The sequence below is a fragment of the Tenrec ecaudatus genome, chromosome 1 (genome assembly GCF_050624435.1).
Source record: "Tenrec ecaudatus isolate mTenEca1 chromosome 1, mTenEca1.hap1, whole genome shotgun sequence".
In the NCBI taxonomy this organism is placed as follows: Eukaryota; Metazoa; Chordata; class Mammalia; order Afrosoricida; family Tenrecidae; genus Tenrec; species Tenrec ecaudatus.
Window position 1 is genome coordinate 265,335,217 of NC_134530.1, and position 18,179 is coordinate 265,353,395.

Consider the following 18,179-nt stretch of genomic DNA (forward strand, 5'->3'; position numbering starts at 1 on the left):
AGAAGCACACTCACCTGTGTGACCCAAGGATTGTGAATAATAAAATCCAGAGGAGGGGAGGGTATCAAAACTGCGGGCGAACTCCTGGTTTACAGAAGACTCTGACGACAGTGGGAGCACCCCCACATGCATGAAGCCACTGGTGACTCTCCTTGAACCTAGTTGAGGAGTGTGAATACCCTTACTGTCACACAGTGAGCATCGTAAAGTCCCTATGGCAGATGTCTTAGGTCACAGTGTAGCCCCTTCTCATCTGATCTCCTTTTCTGACCCCTCGTAAAGTTGCTGCAGCTTTTAATGCTTCCTGCTTTCTTTTTTTATTGATATTTTTCTGTTTTGTCTAGACATTGTTTATTTGCTTATTTACTTCCGGTTTGTGTTTTGTATGATTTTCTGTATATGAAATCACGATAGATCGATCTATAGAGACGGTAACTGGATTGATAATTTCCTAGGGAGGAAGGGGGAAATGGGGAGCTAACAACAAGTATTAGAAGAAAATATTCTGAAAGGGATTGTGGTGATGATTGTACAAGCTCCTTAATATGATTGAGTGATTCGATTGATATGTGAAGTATATTTCAATAAAACTATTAAACACATTTAGAATCTTGTGGTCCATGAGTTCATTGGGGTGGGAATGAAGATTACAGCCTGCAGAATGCTGCTTTGAATCAGAATCTACTCGATGGCAGGGAGCGTAGACAGGCAGGAAGGGTGCATCGCTAATCACTAAACAGCTTTTTCAAAACATACAACTTCCCTCTCCATAGTGGAGGGATTAGAGTTTGCAAAAGTCCCCCTGGTGATTTGGCTTTGTCCCCGGACTGAGAACTGCTGCTCTTTGCTGGTGTCTGTCCTTTGGCAGTCCTGTCCCACTCATTGTACACTGTGCCTGCACAAATGTCCAAAGCATTTGTGCCCGGAGCGTCCTCTGAGATTTGGGATGGAGGAGAGGGTGGAGGGCAGGCGATCTCTCTCCCAAGCCTCTGGAGGAACGGCGCCTGGATTGGAGCTCTGCAGTTGAGACTTGACCAGTGTCTCAAGTGGGCAGGGTAGGGCAGGGTTTCTTAGGGGTTCCTAGGCTACCAGCCTTTAAGGGATCAGAGCAGGGGTCCTCAAACTTTTTAAACAGGGGACCAGTTCACTGTCCCTCAGACCCATTGGAGGGCCAGACTAGTTTAAAAACAAAACAAAACTATGAACAAATACCTATGCAAATTGCACATATCTTATTTTGAAGTAAAAAAACAAATGGGGCAAAAACACCCGGCGGGCCGGATAAATGTCCTCGGTGGGCTGCATGTGGCCCACGAGCCACAGTTTGAGGACCCCTGGATCAGATAATCTAATCTTTCTCAGAGCAGCTGGTGGGTTTGAACTGTGACCTTGTGATTCATAGTCCAATGGGCAATCCAATATGCTCCCAGGATGGTAGCCATATTTAAATGTACTCACTAGTTTAGACCCTTTGCTTAGACGCTTGTCTCTCCCCTCGTCTAGTGTGTATTTGCCCCCTTGATATTCTTGACTTGGCTGTGAGTCCCAGGCGCAGCCCGGGAAATAGAGAAGGGGAGCAGAGCACGCTTAGGAAGAGGCCTTAAGGAGCTCTCTCTAAACAAAGTCACGCGCAGGAAGGGAAATCTCATTTTAAGATGGACCTGTTTTCAGAGATGATACGCCTACTGCTCTATTCAGTGATGTTTGAAGAGATTTCTCAAAGTCGGCTCTTTTCAACGTCCTGCAGATATCGATGAATGTTCAGAGCAGCCTTCCGTGTGTGGGAGGCATGCCACTTGTAACAATCACCCCGGCACTTTCCGCTGCGAGTGTGTGGAAGGCTATCGGCTTTCTGAAGAGCAGACCTGTGTGGGTAAGTTACCCAGACATGTTTCCAAAACATTTGTTTATCTGATTTGTTTTATTCCCATGGAAGTGACGTTTCCAAAACATTTGTTTATCTGATTTGTTTTATTCCCATGGAAGTGACGCTGCCTCAGGGCATTGACTCGGCTGTGCTGTGGGTGCGTTTGGGTGGGGCTATTTACAAAGAGGAATCAGGCTTAATCCCTGGATGTGGAGAGGCAGAAGTAAGGGAACACATCATTTTTGTCTGCGCTAAGGGTGCTGTCACCAAACAACCCATTCTATTTTAATAGGCCTGCCAGCATTTGTGCTATATTCATTTCTTAATTCCTTTAATTATAACTTTAATAGCTAATAGATAATACAGCTTGTTTCTTCTTATAATTATAGTGGCCTTGTGCTTGATCTGGGGAAGACTGGAGAAACTTCTGGTTCACATGGTTTTATATGTTTATTTGTTTTTTAAACCTTCTGTGTTTCAGCTAGCATCCTTTCTAGCACAGTGTTCTATACAACCAATAGATCAATACAGGGAGTAACTTAAAGCAAAATGGTGGCTTTGACTTGTCTCCATGACCTCTTTCTGGTCTGGCATCCAGCAGGAATCTGAATAGACACGTGTGTTCTACCTCATTTCCTTCTAAAAGTCTTTCGGGAGGCGTTCTACATGTGGATTTTGTTTTTAGGAACTTTGAGGAGTCCCCGCTTTGTTGACGTAAGGTGGTGCTCTTAGACTAAGCATGCCTGATTGATGGCAATGATGGAGGTGGTGGTCGTGGGTGACCCACCAACCACAAAGAGTCGGGTTGTTTAAGTTTCCTTTTTTGCCTACACATTGGCTCCAAATACTTTAAGTTCAAAGCTTTGTGGAGGTTTCCAGGTCTGGGAAACAGCGTGTGGAATGGGACATCTGAGCTCAGCATTTTCCCCCCGATTCAAAACAGATTTTGTTTTATCTGTGAGCCACGTCTTGTCCCTCCCTTACTGCTTACTCAATGCTAGTGTGTTTTCTGTTTGCCGGTCCTTGCAGCTCAAGTGAGGCCACGGAGGTCCCAGGATGAAGTAGTTTTTGGAGAGTGGGAGGGAACAGGCAGTTCTCATATTTTGAGGGTGACCCAAACATCTGTGAGCTGAGGGAGCTTGCCAGGGGCCTTGTCAGGGAGTTGAGATTTCAGACTTCAACTGAGAATATCTAATTCTGTGTGTTTCGCCTGATGTCTTTCTCTGCCCTTCGTGAGGAGGAAATTCAGAAGTAGATTTTCCCTGGCAGTGCTCCATTCACATTCCATTTTGCTTCAACCGTGGGTGATGCATGCTATGCTCCTTGGGGGGTGAGCTCCAGTCAACAAGGGTCGTGCTGGGTCAGATGTGTGCGATGGGCTATCCTCAGAATGGGTTTCTGGATCGCACACTCTGACGTGCACATTCCCTGCAGAGAAAATGGTATGGGCAATTGCACCCCTAGATATTTCATTTTGGGGGAGACTCTGGGAGTCGTGATGGTGTCATGGTTACAAGGCGGGCTGGGTCCGAATGGTCAGCATTTCGAACCTACCAGCAGCTCAGAGGGAGAAAGACTGGGCTTTCTACTCCTGTAAACAGTTACAGTCTCAGAAAACCCACAGGGGGTCATTATGAATCAGCATTGACTCAATAGCAGCGCGTTTGTTTGTTTGTTTGTTTGTTTGTTTGTTTGTTTGTTTGTTTGTTTGAACCACTCTGGACCTCAGCTCTTCATCTGCAAACTTGGGCTGTGCGACTGGGTCACTGATTTTCCAGTTGAGGACCATGGAGCCCTTTGATGTTCCTCTAGGGGCTGCACAGGACATGGGGCAGCCAGTGGGCAGGCTCCCCTTTAGTTCCCATCTTCAGGCTTTTGCTTTCCTGTGTATCAAATTCTAAACAAAAGTTTGAGAAAACCAGATGCATTGCCCAAAAACAAGTGCTAAAACCACTGAATGACCCTTATGTTTATCGGCTCTCTCACCGTGAGGTTTCCTGATCTTTCCACTGTCTATTGACCCCACGCGAGCCTGTGCCATCCACCTCTCCCCTCATTTCATTAGCTCTTATTGGGTGTACTACCCTGAGAGATGGCGAACTGTGAAACCAAGTCTGCCTAAATGCATTCAAACAAGTAGCTTTCGTTTTACCACTAGTCTGCCTCTGCTCTCCTGATTGGCATCAGAGGAATATGAGGCTCCTGGAAGTTTCCTGGTTTCCCCAAGACTCTGGGGTGGACACAGTGTGCCCAGTGTAAGTTTAGGACTGGTCCTCAGTGGTCCACCGTCTTTCCACCCTATATTCTCACTCCCATGGAAATGTGTTACTCGCCTTCCTTGGTGGGGGTGGATAACTTGTCTTTAGCCTGCACAAGATGGAAAAGACTAGGGGACACCAATTAAAGAATCAGTTATGTCAAATTCTGCACTAAGTCAGTTGTATTAGGAAGTGTGTACGTCTGCAGGTGTCCCCAATCCACATCCAGAATGAGGGGAAATTGACTCCTTGAGACGCATTACAGGGACGGGTTTGAAGTCTGGCCCCCAACAGATCCTTGGGTTCTGAGGTTGGAAGCCAGGTTCACAGGGCAAGTGTGCTATCTCTCTGTAAAGAAGAGTCAGGCCGATTCCAGGCTGGAGGAAAGAGAAAGAAAGCCAGCAAGGCCAGGCCAGTGATGTGCAGAGATGTGGGCCGGGCAGGTCCTTCTTTGGGGATCCTGCGGGAATAAACTCTTGGTGTCGCCGGAGCTTGATGTGCCCACTCGTAGGACTCTCACACTCAGATGATGTGTGGACCTTTTGTTCCAAAGCTATCGAGGACCAGCACCCTGTCAACTACTGTGTAAGCGGACTCCACGACTGTGACATCCCCCAGCGGGCCCAGTGCATCTACACGGGAGGGACCTCTTATCGCTGCTCGTGTCTGCCCGGCTTCTCGGGGGATGGCCGAGCCTGTCGAGGTGAGTGCTGACTTTTTCTGTGCCAAGAAATTGACCTGCAAACATCTGCTCTGTGCTAACTCTTACTGGGGCCTGACCCACTCATGCCCAAATCATCCTCACTCTGTTGGGTGAATGGCTGTGTCTGACTCGCTGAGCTTGGATTTTGGAGGCTGTTCTCCTTGGTGAAGGCAATTAGTCCCCCCGCTCCTGCTCTGTTGTATGCGACGTAATCCGATAGCTCTCTGCCAAGAACCGAGATGTTTGTTTTCGGGAAAAGACAATCCTGTATACATGGAGCGTAGGAACAAGTCATTCAGTTGGCCCACTCGTCTAAGAAAGCACTAATCCATTATTATAATCCATTATCCATTCTAAGAAGATGCTGATCCATTAAATAATATTGGCTGCCAGACCTGAAATCACCTCAATGTTAGCTCAATGTTAGAGCAAATTTTCTTAGATAAGATACCTTGTGAACACAGGACCTTGGGCATCTTGATTTGCAAAATCACTTAATGCTATTAAATAGAATGGAGGCAATGGTTATTTAGTAATAAAATGCTCATCATCCAGCCTCTCCACTCCTGTAAAGATTTGTCATCTCAGAGACTCACAGGGGCAGTTCCACCCTCCCCTGAGGGTTGCTATTACTCAGCATTGACTTGATTGGAGTGGAAATATGACTGATAGTTCCCAGGGGTATGATTGATAGTCCTCTCTCTCAGAAAATGACAATGATGTCTCAATGTAGACATATATAAACCATAGGTGCATGAATGAATCTGGGGCTTGCACTTAATTCTAGATCCATCTAAGAACAATTAGTTCTTAGGCTATGGTCCTGCATGATGTTCAGTCTCATGAAGAGATCTCTGAAGATATGGGTGCTATAGCAAAGTGTGGTGAAGAAACTAGATGGTGCCCAGCTGTCAAAAAGCATAGTCTCTGGGGTCTTAAATGCTTGTTTTCAAACAAGCAGCCATCTCAGTGAGGCTTCAACTAAGTGTACATTGAAGGAGTGCATCAGCCGGTGTGATCCAAGGATTGTAAATAACAAAATCCAAATCTAAAGGAGGGAATGGCATCAGAGCTTAAACTGTGAACACCTGGTTTGCAGAAGGCTCTGGATGACAGTGGAAGTTCGAAATCCGTTTGTGGGTCCACACATGGATGCAGCCTCCGATGACTCCCCTGGGATCATAGTCGGAGGCCTGAATAGCCCTGTAAAGTGGAGGATGGCAGATCCAGCCAGGTCAAAATGTAGTATCTTATCATTTGATCTCCCTTTAGACTCATTTTAAAGCTGCTTGAGTTTCAAAAATAAATGAAGGGGAAATACACATGGATTGATTTAGCCCTTGGGGAATCCCCTCTGACCACGGACCAGGGTTGTAAACAGCCTTGCTAATTGGCAGAATATATTAGAAAGTGGATTGGTTCAGGTGCAGTCGGGTTAAAATTTAGCACCCTGTCATGTCATTTGATCTTCCTTACGATTCATTTAACTTTGTTCTAGTTTTTAATATTTTCTGCTTTTTTGTTGATTTTTTTGTTTCACTTTGTTAATCTTGTTAGATTTTTTAAAAATTTGTTCTTGAATGTCTTTTCTGTATATGAAATCAAGGCTAGATAAATCTATAGAGACAGTAACTGTTCATGGTTCCTTTCGGGTATGGCAGAAGAGTACAAGACTGAAAAAAGTTCTAAAACGGATTGTGGTGATGGTTGCACAACTTTTCTTGGTGTGATTGGACTATGGGATCACATGAGTTATATAATATGTCAATTATGTGGCAATAAAACAGGTGGGAAAAATTCTCATCTTCCATGCTAGAGACTCGGGTCCAATTCCCACCCTCTGTCAATGGAGGCTTGTTGCTAGGATCCCCATTAGATTTGAATGGGACTTCTAACCTAAGACAACCTAAGGGTGGGGGTGAGAAGCCTGGTGATTTTATGAAATCATATTCCAGTGCTCTGGTTTCTAACCCATCGTGGCAATTGCACAGAACCTGCAGTGTTCATTTTCATTTCACATGGGGTTGTTAGGAGCTGATGACACTCTAGGTGACAACGGTATTTTTGAAAAGTACAAACTTTCCGAAGATGGATCCTAATCTCTGAGAATGTATCCTAATTCTCTTTATTATCGAATATGTGAGTATTCTCACATCTGAGGTTTCTCGACCGTGCACATATACTACAGTAATGGAACGTTTTGAAAACTTATTTATGAAGGGAGAGAGCATTGTATAATTTTTAAAAATCCCCTTTTTTTCTTCTGTCTTTTTGTTTGTTTTTTAAATGAAAAACATTGCCAGCGAAGTAGAACACGTTTTCAAGTACAATAAATAGACACAACTTTGGGAGGTAGTATCTTAGTCGTTCACGTTCATTACTGTTGTTAGATGAGTTGGCTCCACCTCCCAGAAACCCCGTGTGCAACGTTATTATCAGACAATCAAATTGTCAGTGATTAATCCCTCAGAAGCAGACGGCCTGTTTTCTCTTCTTTGTCCGTTCTACATCTGGAAGCTCCCATGAAACACGGTCACCATCGGTGACTCCACTGGTGTTTGATCATCACACAAGCCACACAGAAGCAGAGTATGGCAAACTGATACATGAATGGTGGAACGAATGCGTACTGAACTCTAAATCACCATTTCCAGGCAGAACCAGGCCTCCATAGGGTTGGGCAAGGGACTGAGATCATTTTGTGAACTGTGACTTCCAGAGGAAACGTCACTGTCTGTGGCCCTTGTTGCTATTTTGCAGATGTGGACGAGTGCCACCCAAGCAGATGTCACCCTCATGCCTTTTGCTACAACACACCAGGCTCCTTCACCTGCCAGTGCCAGCCTGGCTACCGCGGAGACGGCTTCCGTTGCTTACCTGGGGGTAAGATCGGGGGAGATTTGGGTTGATAACCCACTACTGCATTGATGAGTACTTAATCCGTGGTCCTGGGAGAGAGGTCAGGTGAAGTGGGAGCTCCACGGAGGGTCGGAGAGTTGTCCAGGTTGGAGGGCAGAACACAGGCTGCAATCTACCACCGCACAGGCCACGCTCCACACCATCCCAAGGGAAGCCCGTCACCTGGGTCATCCCTGTGCTGGTAGCTTGCTGTCGGCCTGTCCTGGAAGGGTATGTGCGGTCTGGGTAAGCGCTGCTTCCTGAGAGCGATGGGGAGCACAGCGTGGTGGGGTGAAGGGCCACTCTTTACTGAGGAGTCCCCAACATTGGGTGCAGCGCCTGTTGTTGCTAGTTGCCATCGAGCTGGTTCCCGCCTGGGTCTGTGCTGTCCTCACACGGTGGTGGTCACTGTTTCAGTCCAGTTTCTTGAGGATTTTCCTCTTTTTGCCGATCCTCTCTTTTACCAGGTATGGTATCCTTCTGCAGGGATTGCTTCTTGCCATCCTCCCTTCTGAAGAAGCCCTCTGGCTATATTTTTTCCAAGACAGATTGATTCGATTCTTTGGGAAGTCCATGGTATATTCGGTATCCTTTGCCAACACCGCCTTTCGAAGCACCCGTCGTTCTCAGGTCTTCCTTATTCCCCATCTGTTCTGCACACACGTGAAGAAGGGATTGAAAATACCTTAGTTAAGCCCACTCAGGCAGGCCCACCGGAGCCCTCCAGGTGGCAGCTCTGCTCCTTCACCCTTTCGAGGGGCCTTGTGCAGAATTGCCCAGTGCAGACCACTGCTGGGTTTCTTGGTTGCTGCTTCCATTGTGAAACCCAGTAAAAGGAAACCCTTGACTACTTCAATTTTCAATCTATCTCTGTTTATTAGGATGCTGCTTATTGGTCTAATTTTGAGAATTCTTGTTTCCTTTTTGTGACAGTAGAACCCATATTGAAGTCTTTGATCGTAATCCGTATGTATTTTAAGTCCTCTTCACTTTCAACAAGCAAGGTGGTGTCATCTCCGTATTTCAGGCTGTTAATGAGGCTTCCTCCAATCCTGACGCCATATTTACTTCATGCAGTGCAGCTTCTTGGATTATTTGACTAGGTATAGTGAACAGATACAGTCTTGATACACACCTTTTCTAATTTTAAACCATACAGTATTCCCTTCTACTGTTAGAATTACTAGTTTTCGGTACATATACAGTTTCTGCCAGTGTTCTGGAATTTACATTTTTTCCTTTGTTATAATCCTCACTGTCAAATGCACTTACAGTCAGTGAAATTCAGGCAAAGCTCTTTCTGTTAGCCTCTGCTTTCAAGCAGGATTCGCCTGGCCTCAGCAGCAACATCCCTCATTCCACCTCCTCTCCTGAACCTTGCTTGAATTTTTGGCAGTTCCCTGTCTATAAACTGCAGCCATTTTTTAAAGCCGTCTCCAATAAAATTTGTTCTGTGCACTATTTGATCATTTCCAGATTATGTTAGATCACCTTTCTTGGGAATACGCACAGTCGGTTGGCCAGTGTGTTTTCTTCCAGGTATTTTGGCACAGAGGGGTGAGCACCTCAAGCACCGAGGCCATTTGTTGAAGCATTTCGATCGCGATCCTAGTAACTCCTGGAGCTGTGTAACGTTTTTGCCAATGCCTTGAATGTGCCAGACCCAGTCAATGCTACTGACTCTTGATAACATGCTACCTCAAGAAATGGTTGGACGCTGGTAATTTCTTTGTTGGTATAGTAGTTCTGCGTGTTCCCCCCTGAACGTTTTATTGTGAATTAGTTGGGGATTGGCTTATCAGTGTTGCTTTCAACAACTCATTCAACCTCCCAATGGCTTGCCCTATTTGCCCACCCCTCTTTTTTCTCCTCTTCTCCCCCCCGATAGTAGATTATCTTCATTTCCATCCAAGTTAGCACCTGTCTGCTCTCTAGTCTAGTGCTCCCCCTACCTTTTCCCCTCTCCCCCCTGGCAACAAAGTCTGTTTGGGTATGAAAATCCTCCCTAGATCACCACCACCCTCAAACCAGTGGTCTGATACAATGTTTGCTCTTTATATAATGTCCTCCAAATCTGTCCATGTCATGAGCTGTTTCACAGTTTCATCTTTATTCTTTAACGATGCACCTATTTAATTGTGTATGTGTGTACCAAAGTTTATTTATCCTTTCTCCCACTGATGGACATTTAGCTTCGTTCCATCCTATTATTGTGGACAGTGCTGGGATGACCTTGAGGGTGCGTCTGTGTTTTCTCTCTGTTCTTTATTTCTGTAGAGTATATACCAAGTCGTATTATTGCGAGGCCATTTGGCATTTTCTGTTCTCAATTGTTTTTGGAAGCGCCATCCCACTTTCCGATGTTTGTAATGTTGAAGTACCACCAGCAGTATTTGATGGGTCCAGTCAGTCGGCTCCCTCTCTAGCATATATTGTTTTCTGTATTTTTGAACTTTCCTATCAACTCTGGAGTGAGATGGTATGTCATCATCGTTTTGATTGGTATCTTTTTGGCTTCCATTTTGTCTTGATGTTTCCTGTCCCATTCACTATTTTGCCAGTAGAGTCCTTTAATATTACAACTTCAGGCTTGAATTTTTTCTTACATTCTCTTAGCTTGGGAAATGGCAAGCATGTTTTTCTAACTTAAAGTCTTTGCAGGTTGCATAATGATACCGGACTGCATCGTCTTGAGCCTCCTTTTGAAGTCTTCTGTTCGGCTCCTCGTTCCTTATTCCTTCCATTTGCTTCAGCTCCGCTGCCTTCAAGAGCAAGTGTGAGTCTTCCGGCATCACTTTTGCTTTTCTTTCTTTCCTGACTTTTTAATGCTTTTGCTTTTGTATGATGTTCTCTGGTTTTTTGGTCATTAGTGTTCAATGATTCAAATCTATTTTTGAGATGTTCTCAAAATCCAGTTTGGATAAACTCAAGGTAATATTTTGTCTGTGTGGACGTGTTTTAATTTTCTTTCACCTCATCTTTAACTTGCATATGGACAGTTAAGAGTCTGCTCTACAGTCCATGGTTGGTCATGTGGTGGGTGATGACGTTGACCTTGCCATTGTCTCTTTTTGATTACTGTACACTCCATCTGGTGAGGTCTACATCTATGTACTGAGTTACTATTTGCATTAATGAAAAAAGGGTATTTGCGATGAATAAGTCAATGTTCTTGAAAATTTTATAAAGTGATTTCTGGAGTTGTTTCTGTTACCGAGCCCTTATTTCCCGGCTTGGATCCTTTGTCTTTGTTTCCAGCTTTCTCTTAGCAATTGAATGAAGTTCAAATCAGCAAGTATTGTCAGTGTACCTTGATCAATTTCAGACTGCAGAAGGTAGTAGGGAGCTTCGATTTCTTCATCTTTAGTGGTTACTGTGTAAATGTGAATAATTGTCATAGAAGGCTTGAAAAAATTCATGAAAAAAATCTGTAATCACAAAGAGACAATGGGAAGGGATAGCATTGCTGATGTCAGCTGGGCCGTGGCTGAAAGCAGAGAACATCAGAAAGATGTTCACTTATATTTTATTGACTATGCCAAGGCATTCGACTGCGTGAGTCATAAGAAACGATGGATACCCTTGAGAAGAAGAGGCATTCCAGAGCCCTTCACTGTGCTCATGGACGTGAATCAAGAGGCAGTTGTGCAAACAGAACAAGGGAATACTACATGGTAGTATTGGGTAGCTATCAGTCAGAACCAACATGGTTTAACATCAGGAAAGGTGCATCGGATAGCTACCTGGGCAACTAACTGGAAGAGATCCATAGTGTACCGTTCCACAGAAAGGTTCTCAACAGAGTGCTCAAATTACAGAGCAATATCATTATTATCAAGTGCAAGTAGCATTTTGCTGAAGATCATTCAACAATGGTTGCAGCAGCACATTAACAGGGGCCTGCCAGAGGCTCGGGGCAGATTCAGAAGGGGATCCAGAACAGGGAAATCATTGCCAACATCAGATGGATCTTGGCTGAGAGCGGAGCATATCAGAATGATGTTTAGTTGTTTTATTGGCTATGCCACGGCGTTCGACTGTGTGGATCCTAACAAACTGAATAATCTTGAGTACACTGGAACTTTGAGAAGGCTTAATTGTGCTCATGAGAGGCAGTTATGGGAACAGAACAAGGGAAGGCTGCATGGTTTAAAATCAGGAATGGTGTGTGTCAGGGATGTATCCTCTCACCACATCCTTCAGTCCATATGCTGAACAAACCATCAGAGAAGCTGGATTATTTGAAGAAGAATTCATCATCAAGATTGAAGCAAGGCTTATTAACCACCAGAGATGAGTAGATGACACAGTCTGCTGGCTGAAAGTGAACAGGAAACCGTAGCTAATGAAGTCCAAGGATTGTAGACTTCAGTGTGGCTTAACACTCAGTGTAAAGAAAGCAAATATCTTCAACAGAACAATGGGTAGCCTCATGAGAAGTGGGGAACATATTCAAGTTGTCAAAGATTTTGTTTCACTTAGATCCACTGTCAATGTTCATGGAAGCAGCAGTCAAGAGATCAAAAGATGCATTGCATTGAGCAAATTTACTGCCCAAGACTCTTTAAAGTGTTGACAAGCAAGGATGTCACTTCAAAGACTAAGGCACACTTGACCCAAGCCATGGAATTTTCAATTGCCTCCTGCATATAAAAGTTGGACATTGAATAAGGATGATTGAACAAGAACCGATGCCTTTGAATTATGGTCCTCACTAAGAATATTGAAAGTACCATGGACGGCTACAAGAACCAACCAATCTGTCTTGGACAAAGTGCAGCTAGATTCTTCTTCAAAGGCAAAGATAACAAGACTTCATCTTACATACTCTGGACCTGTCGTCAGGAGACACTTGCCCTCGGAGAAGGACGTCGTGCTTGATAAAGTAGAGGGGTAGCACAAAAGAGGAAGGCCCTCAACACGCTGGATTGGCACAGTGCCTGCAAAAATGAACTTCAGCACAAGAAAACTATGAGGATGGCACATGAGTTAGATGAGCCCAAGCAGTACCACCTTTGTTCTTGAAGTTATGGGTAAAAATAGGTTCGCCCCAGAGATTCTAACTAGCTAATTAGATAGAGAAATGCTGGTAATGTGAAATATGGGTAATGTGAGTCAAGACATTTCAGCGCTATTGAAATCTACTAAAATCTATCATTTCCTTGGCTTGTTTCACACTAGCAGGTCAAAAAGAAGCAGACATTTCATTTTTTGAGTTTTGTCTTTCACCTGACTTGCTCCCCCTTTTATGGCTCTATTTACTAAACAAATCTAGACCTGTAGGCTAGGGTAGAAAGATGGGACAAAGATAAAGCTAATAATAGCTATTTTCCAGGGTTGTTTATGCATTTAATCCTTTTCTGTTTAGAAATTCTTTTCTTTTAAGTAATTCTGTTTGTTTATTTTTCTCCTTGTTGTTGATTTTATTTTAAGATCATTCTATTGGGCGCTTCTACAACTCTTATCACAATCCATACATCCATCCACTGTGTCAAGCACATTTGCACATTTGTTGCCATTCTTTAGAATTTCTTAATCTAGTTATATACCTAGGAGAGAATTATAGTAGAAATGCATAGCTATGTTTACTGAGTATTGTTTTTAATAGAAAATAAAAATCTAAAGACTTTCCATGGCAAGGATCACTTTAAGCCCATTCACACAGTGAAATATGGCAGTTGGAATGATACAATCGAGTATGACGATGGGGAAATAGCTCTATATGCATATATTTATAGGTCTAGTATTAAGGTAGCAGATGGACATTGGGCCTCTACTTAAGTACTTCCTCAATGCAAAAACACTTTGTTCTGTGAAACTGGCATTCCATCATGCTCACCTTCCTTCCCGACATGATCACCAAAGACAAAGCGGGTGGATAAGCACATGGGGTGAAGAAAGCTGATGGTGCCCGGCTATCAATAGATATAGCGTCTGGTGTCTTACTGGTTTGAAGATAAACAAGCGGCCATCTAGCTCCAAAGCAACTAAGACCACGTGGAAGAAGCACACCAGCCCGTGTGATCACGAGGTGTCGATAGGATCAGGTATCAGACATCAAAGAACCAAAAATATTATCGTGTGAATGAAGGAAATGGAGTGGAGACCCAAAGCCCATCTGTAGGCAACTGGACATCCCTTACAGAAGGGTCGCAGGGAGGAGATAGCCAGTCAGGGTGCAGTATAGCAATGATGAAACATACAACTTTCCTCTAGTTCTCGTACCCGCGCCACCCCCCTCCCCCTGTCCTAATCCCAATTCAACCTTACAGATCCTGCTAGACCAGAGGATGTACACTGGTACAGATCAGAGCTGGAAACATAGGGAATCCAGGCCAGATAAACCACTCAGAACCAATAATGAGATTAGAAATACCAGGAGGGATAGGGGAAGTGGGTGGTGAAAGGGGGAACTGATCACAATGACTTACATATAACTCTCTCCCTGGGGATTGGACAACAGAAAAGCAGGTGAAGGGAGACATCAGACAGTGTCAGATAAGACAAAATAATAATAATTTATAAATTATCAAGGGTTCGGTGGGGGTGAGGGGGGAAATGAGGAGCTGATACCAAGGGCTCAAGTAGAAAGAAAATGTTTTGAGAATTATAACTAATATACAAATGTGCTCGACACATGGATCGATGTTTGGATTGTGATGAGTTGTATGAGCCCTCAATAAAAAAGATTTAAAAAACCAAATGATACAGTTGTTAGATGATATTCAAAAATATAATGTTGAGCATAAAAATTATAATATATACACAGTATGATGCCATTTGTATACAGTATACAAGTATGACAGTAAGTCTATGTAAGAAAAGACTTCAAAAGTTCATGGGAAAATAATTGAAAGATAATGGAAATTTTCCATGACCTTTAAACGTGTATATGTGTGTGTGTTTTATAGTTTTCTACATATATTTTTGTGTTGCTTTTTTTACATATGTATGTGAGAAGAAAAATTACCTCACTTTCATCAAGTTCGTTTTGACTCATGGTGCCCCTACATAAGCAACCAGAATTCTAGATAGCAATCCCTTCTATATGGAAGAGAGGGAACTGGGTTTGGGGCAGGTTACACAGGGTATTTCTCTTTTAAAAACTTTCGTGAATTGGGTGAGGGTTTACAGAACAGATCATCATAAGTTTCCTATTCAACAATTCCTACACATTTTGTTTCATCTCATCCATTGCAATCCTTTCAATGTACCATCCCTTTTCCCACTTGCTGTGTTTTCTGTTTCCTTCTTCCTCTTTCCTAGCCCTTCAGAACTTTCTCTTGTCCACATTCTTCCCTGCAGTCATACATTGATGATGAAATCAGTTTGGCGGATAATTCTTGTCATTTTCTTTTAAATAGAATGGACTTCGATAGGCAGCAATAACCAAGAAAATAATCGGTGTATCATATGCCCTCAAAATCAGTGTTGAAGCAGTAGTTGTATGTGGATGCTGGTGAGTTTTTGCAGATGTATGTTCACAGCTTTGTGCACTTTAGTATACACGTGTGTGTTCTGCGTTTCCAAGTAAATGCATTCCTCTCTGCGGGTCACAGTCAGAAAGTTTGAAAGCTACTATATGTATTGTCTTTTGCTGCATAGCATATTATTCCCAGATTTCAGCAACTCCTCACAGAGTTTCTGGGGTTAGTAATTCATCAGTTGCCTAGCTGAGCGGTCTGGTTCAGGGTGTTTTACGAAGTTGCTGTCAAGATATGGGGCATGGCTAGTATCTTCTATAAAGTTCACTAAGGTGGACAGATTTGAGTTATTCTTAGCAGTCCTCAGTTCTTTGCAAATATTGCACTGAGGCCCACAATTTGTGACAAGAGGGGTCTCGACAGGACTGCTTGAGTGTCTTCAAGACATGGCAGAGAGTTTCTTTTCAAGCGATTGCTGAAAGTAAGAGAAAGTCAAGATAGATGCTATAGTCTTTTATAGCCTTATTTTGGAAATGACTTACTGTTCAGCTCTATACTCTTAGCCATAGATCAATCCTTTCATAAGACGGAACCGCACCAGTGTGTGCCAGGAGACGGGGACCCACAACCGCTTGGCTTGCCTGGACAGTTTCTGCCGGAGTTGGCTAGATTTAGCATCAAAAAAGGGTCTAAGAAGCCCTAGGCTAGAGATGCGAAGCCTGGTCTTAACGGAAAATACCAACCTCGCATATATTTGATCATTTCTCTTTATGCTTGGTATCAAGCACTTACCAGCACACGTATCTAGCTCCTCACTACACATCTTTAGAGAGAGAAAGAATTAAAGAGGTCGGCGGATAGGGCTACAAGGAGAAAGACATTTAAAGTACTACTTAAGGGAAAGAAAATTGAGGACCAATTTAATGGGTGACGCTTGCTTGCTATTCTTCTGTTGCTTGTGGTTTATTTTGTATTGTATTTTCAGCTCACTCAGTGTGAAGAAGCTTGAATTCTCCAGAGAGAGCTAAAAAGGGTCTGGAAATTCTCCAATTTAACTGCTTTGTTCATGTTGACCATTTTAAGACTGATAACAGCCTGAGGACCTCCGGTGCTGCTTTAGATTATTATCTCATTATAGATCAAGTTAATTATCAGTTTCTTTTGTAACTAAAACCATAACACACTTATAAATACAAAGTTGTAAATCAGAACATTGAAATGTTCTGATTTTAATGGCTTGGACCTGAGATGAAACAGCCATTTCTGTAGGTGACTCTCCATCCGGCACATGTACCCTTCCTGTTTCTAATGTGTACTATTGACATGAAAGTTATGCTGGGGTCCCAGTATAGGTTTCCTGCCTCAGACTGGAGCCGGCCTGTTCTCTAAGGCCTGGTTTCTTTCGCGGGAAATGGTACTACGGGACCATAACGTAGGTGCTAGGGATGCTCAGACACACAGAGGTGGGGCTGCTCGATGAGTTTGTATGGATATTTCTAAGACGACTCCAGGATTTTCCTTTAACTTCTCGACTACCACCAGAGCTCCTTCCTCTCAAACCAAAAATCCTGGTTCTCAAGGCACAGGGGATGCCCTGTTAAAATTAGAATATCCTCTAATGGCTGATTTACTCTACCTCCGTCGCACAGGCGGGTCTCTGCATGCCAGCATTAATGCTAACACCACCAGTCCTGTTTTTGAGAACCGTTGTTTATCAGGACATGTTACAAAATTCTTTCCAGTCTGCTAATAAATACCCTCTGCTGTACGCCTCAAACCCCAACCTGAAGGCATTCAGCTCAAGCTCCATGGGTCAGCAAACCTAGCTCCCTGAATGAAGTGCCCAGAGGCACCCAACTCCAGTAACCCTTAGCTTGAAAGGCTCTCAGCTCCACTCCCACGGGTCAGCACTTCCAATTTCCCTACTTAGGCACCCGAGGCACCCTACTCCGCAAGCCGCCTCCGGAGCAAAAGTACTTCTCTTGATTTGCCCTGTGGGTTGGGCAGTCCATGCCCTGCTTCCTGGGTCTGCGGCTGCTCTCATGGGATTGCTGTTTTTTAATTTAAACATGTTCCTCACTTCTAGTTCTCTTAACGAATAATCTATTGTGTTTATTCCTGATTCTGGTCCTTCTAATTTAATCTTCATTTCTAAATTGATTTTTTTTTCCTTTTATTTCTACTTCTTTCTTGAATTCTGCCATTTTATTTCTGAGGTTTTCAAATTCAGACCAATTTTGTTCTTCCTTATCTTGGATCATTTTCTTAATACCTTTGGTTATTTTGACATAGAATGATACTGTTTGGAGGTCTTAGGAGCATTTTCATGAAAGCAACCTTTCGTTGCTCGTGGCAGTAATATCATCCTCCCTGTCTTCTCTTCTTCATCGTGACCTTGCATGGCAGCTGACCTTTGTGCTTTTCTATTGCTTGTGTTGATTATTAATTAGTCAGTCAATGGATGGCAACTGGTGCTGGGGGTAGAGAGGTACAGGTAGGCCAGAGAAGTTAGGAAAAGTGTAAAGACATGGGGACTTGCATTTGCCCTTAAAGTCTTCGTGGGCTTTTGATAGGCGATAGTTAGGGAGGTTCATGGGGGATCTGAAAACCAGGCTCTCCTGAAACTTGAAAACAGTCATGGTACTGCTTCCCTCTATACACATGCACGGAAGTTCCACAATCTCCCTCCCTTTTGGCTGTCCAAAACCCCCAAACCAAACCAAATTCATGGTCATTGAGTTGATTCCAGCTCGTAGCAACCCTATAGACAGAGCAGAACCTTGCCCTTGGTTGCTTCAGAGACGGTCAACCTTTACAATGTAGAAAGCCCCATCTTTCTCCTGCAGAGTGGCTGGTTATTAGGAACTGCTCACCTGGTGGTGAGCAACCCAGATGACCTGACTTCCAAATCAGCAGATAAAATCTACTTTCATGAAGTCAATTCCAATTCATAGTGACTCTGTGTAGAGTTTCCAAGGCTGTAACCCTTTATGGGAGCTAGGAAGCCTCTTCTTTCTTCCAAGGAATGG

At 43.6% G+C, this 18,179-nt stretch overlaps 1 protein-coding gene across 1 annotated transcript in view; it reads left to right on the forward strand.

Moving 5' to 3' along the window:
- The window catches only part of NID1 (nidogen 1), a 104,074-nt gene that overhangs the window by 50,668 nt on the left and 35,227 nt on the right, over positions 1-18,179 (forward strand). The window contains exons 10-12 of the mRNA XM_075532170.1: positions 1,748-1,873; positions 4,679-4,828; positions 7,589-7,711. Coding sequence (XP_075388285.1) covers positions 1,748-1,873; positions 4,679-4,828; positions 7,589-7,711 — 399 coding nt within the window. The remainder of the gene's footprint in view (positions 1-1,747; positions 1,874-4,678; positions 4,829-7,588; positions 7,712-18,179) is intronic.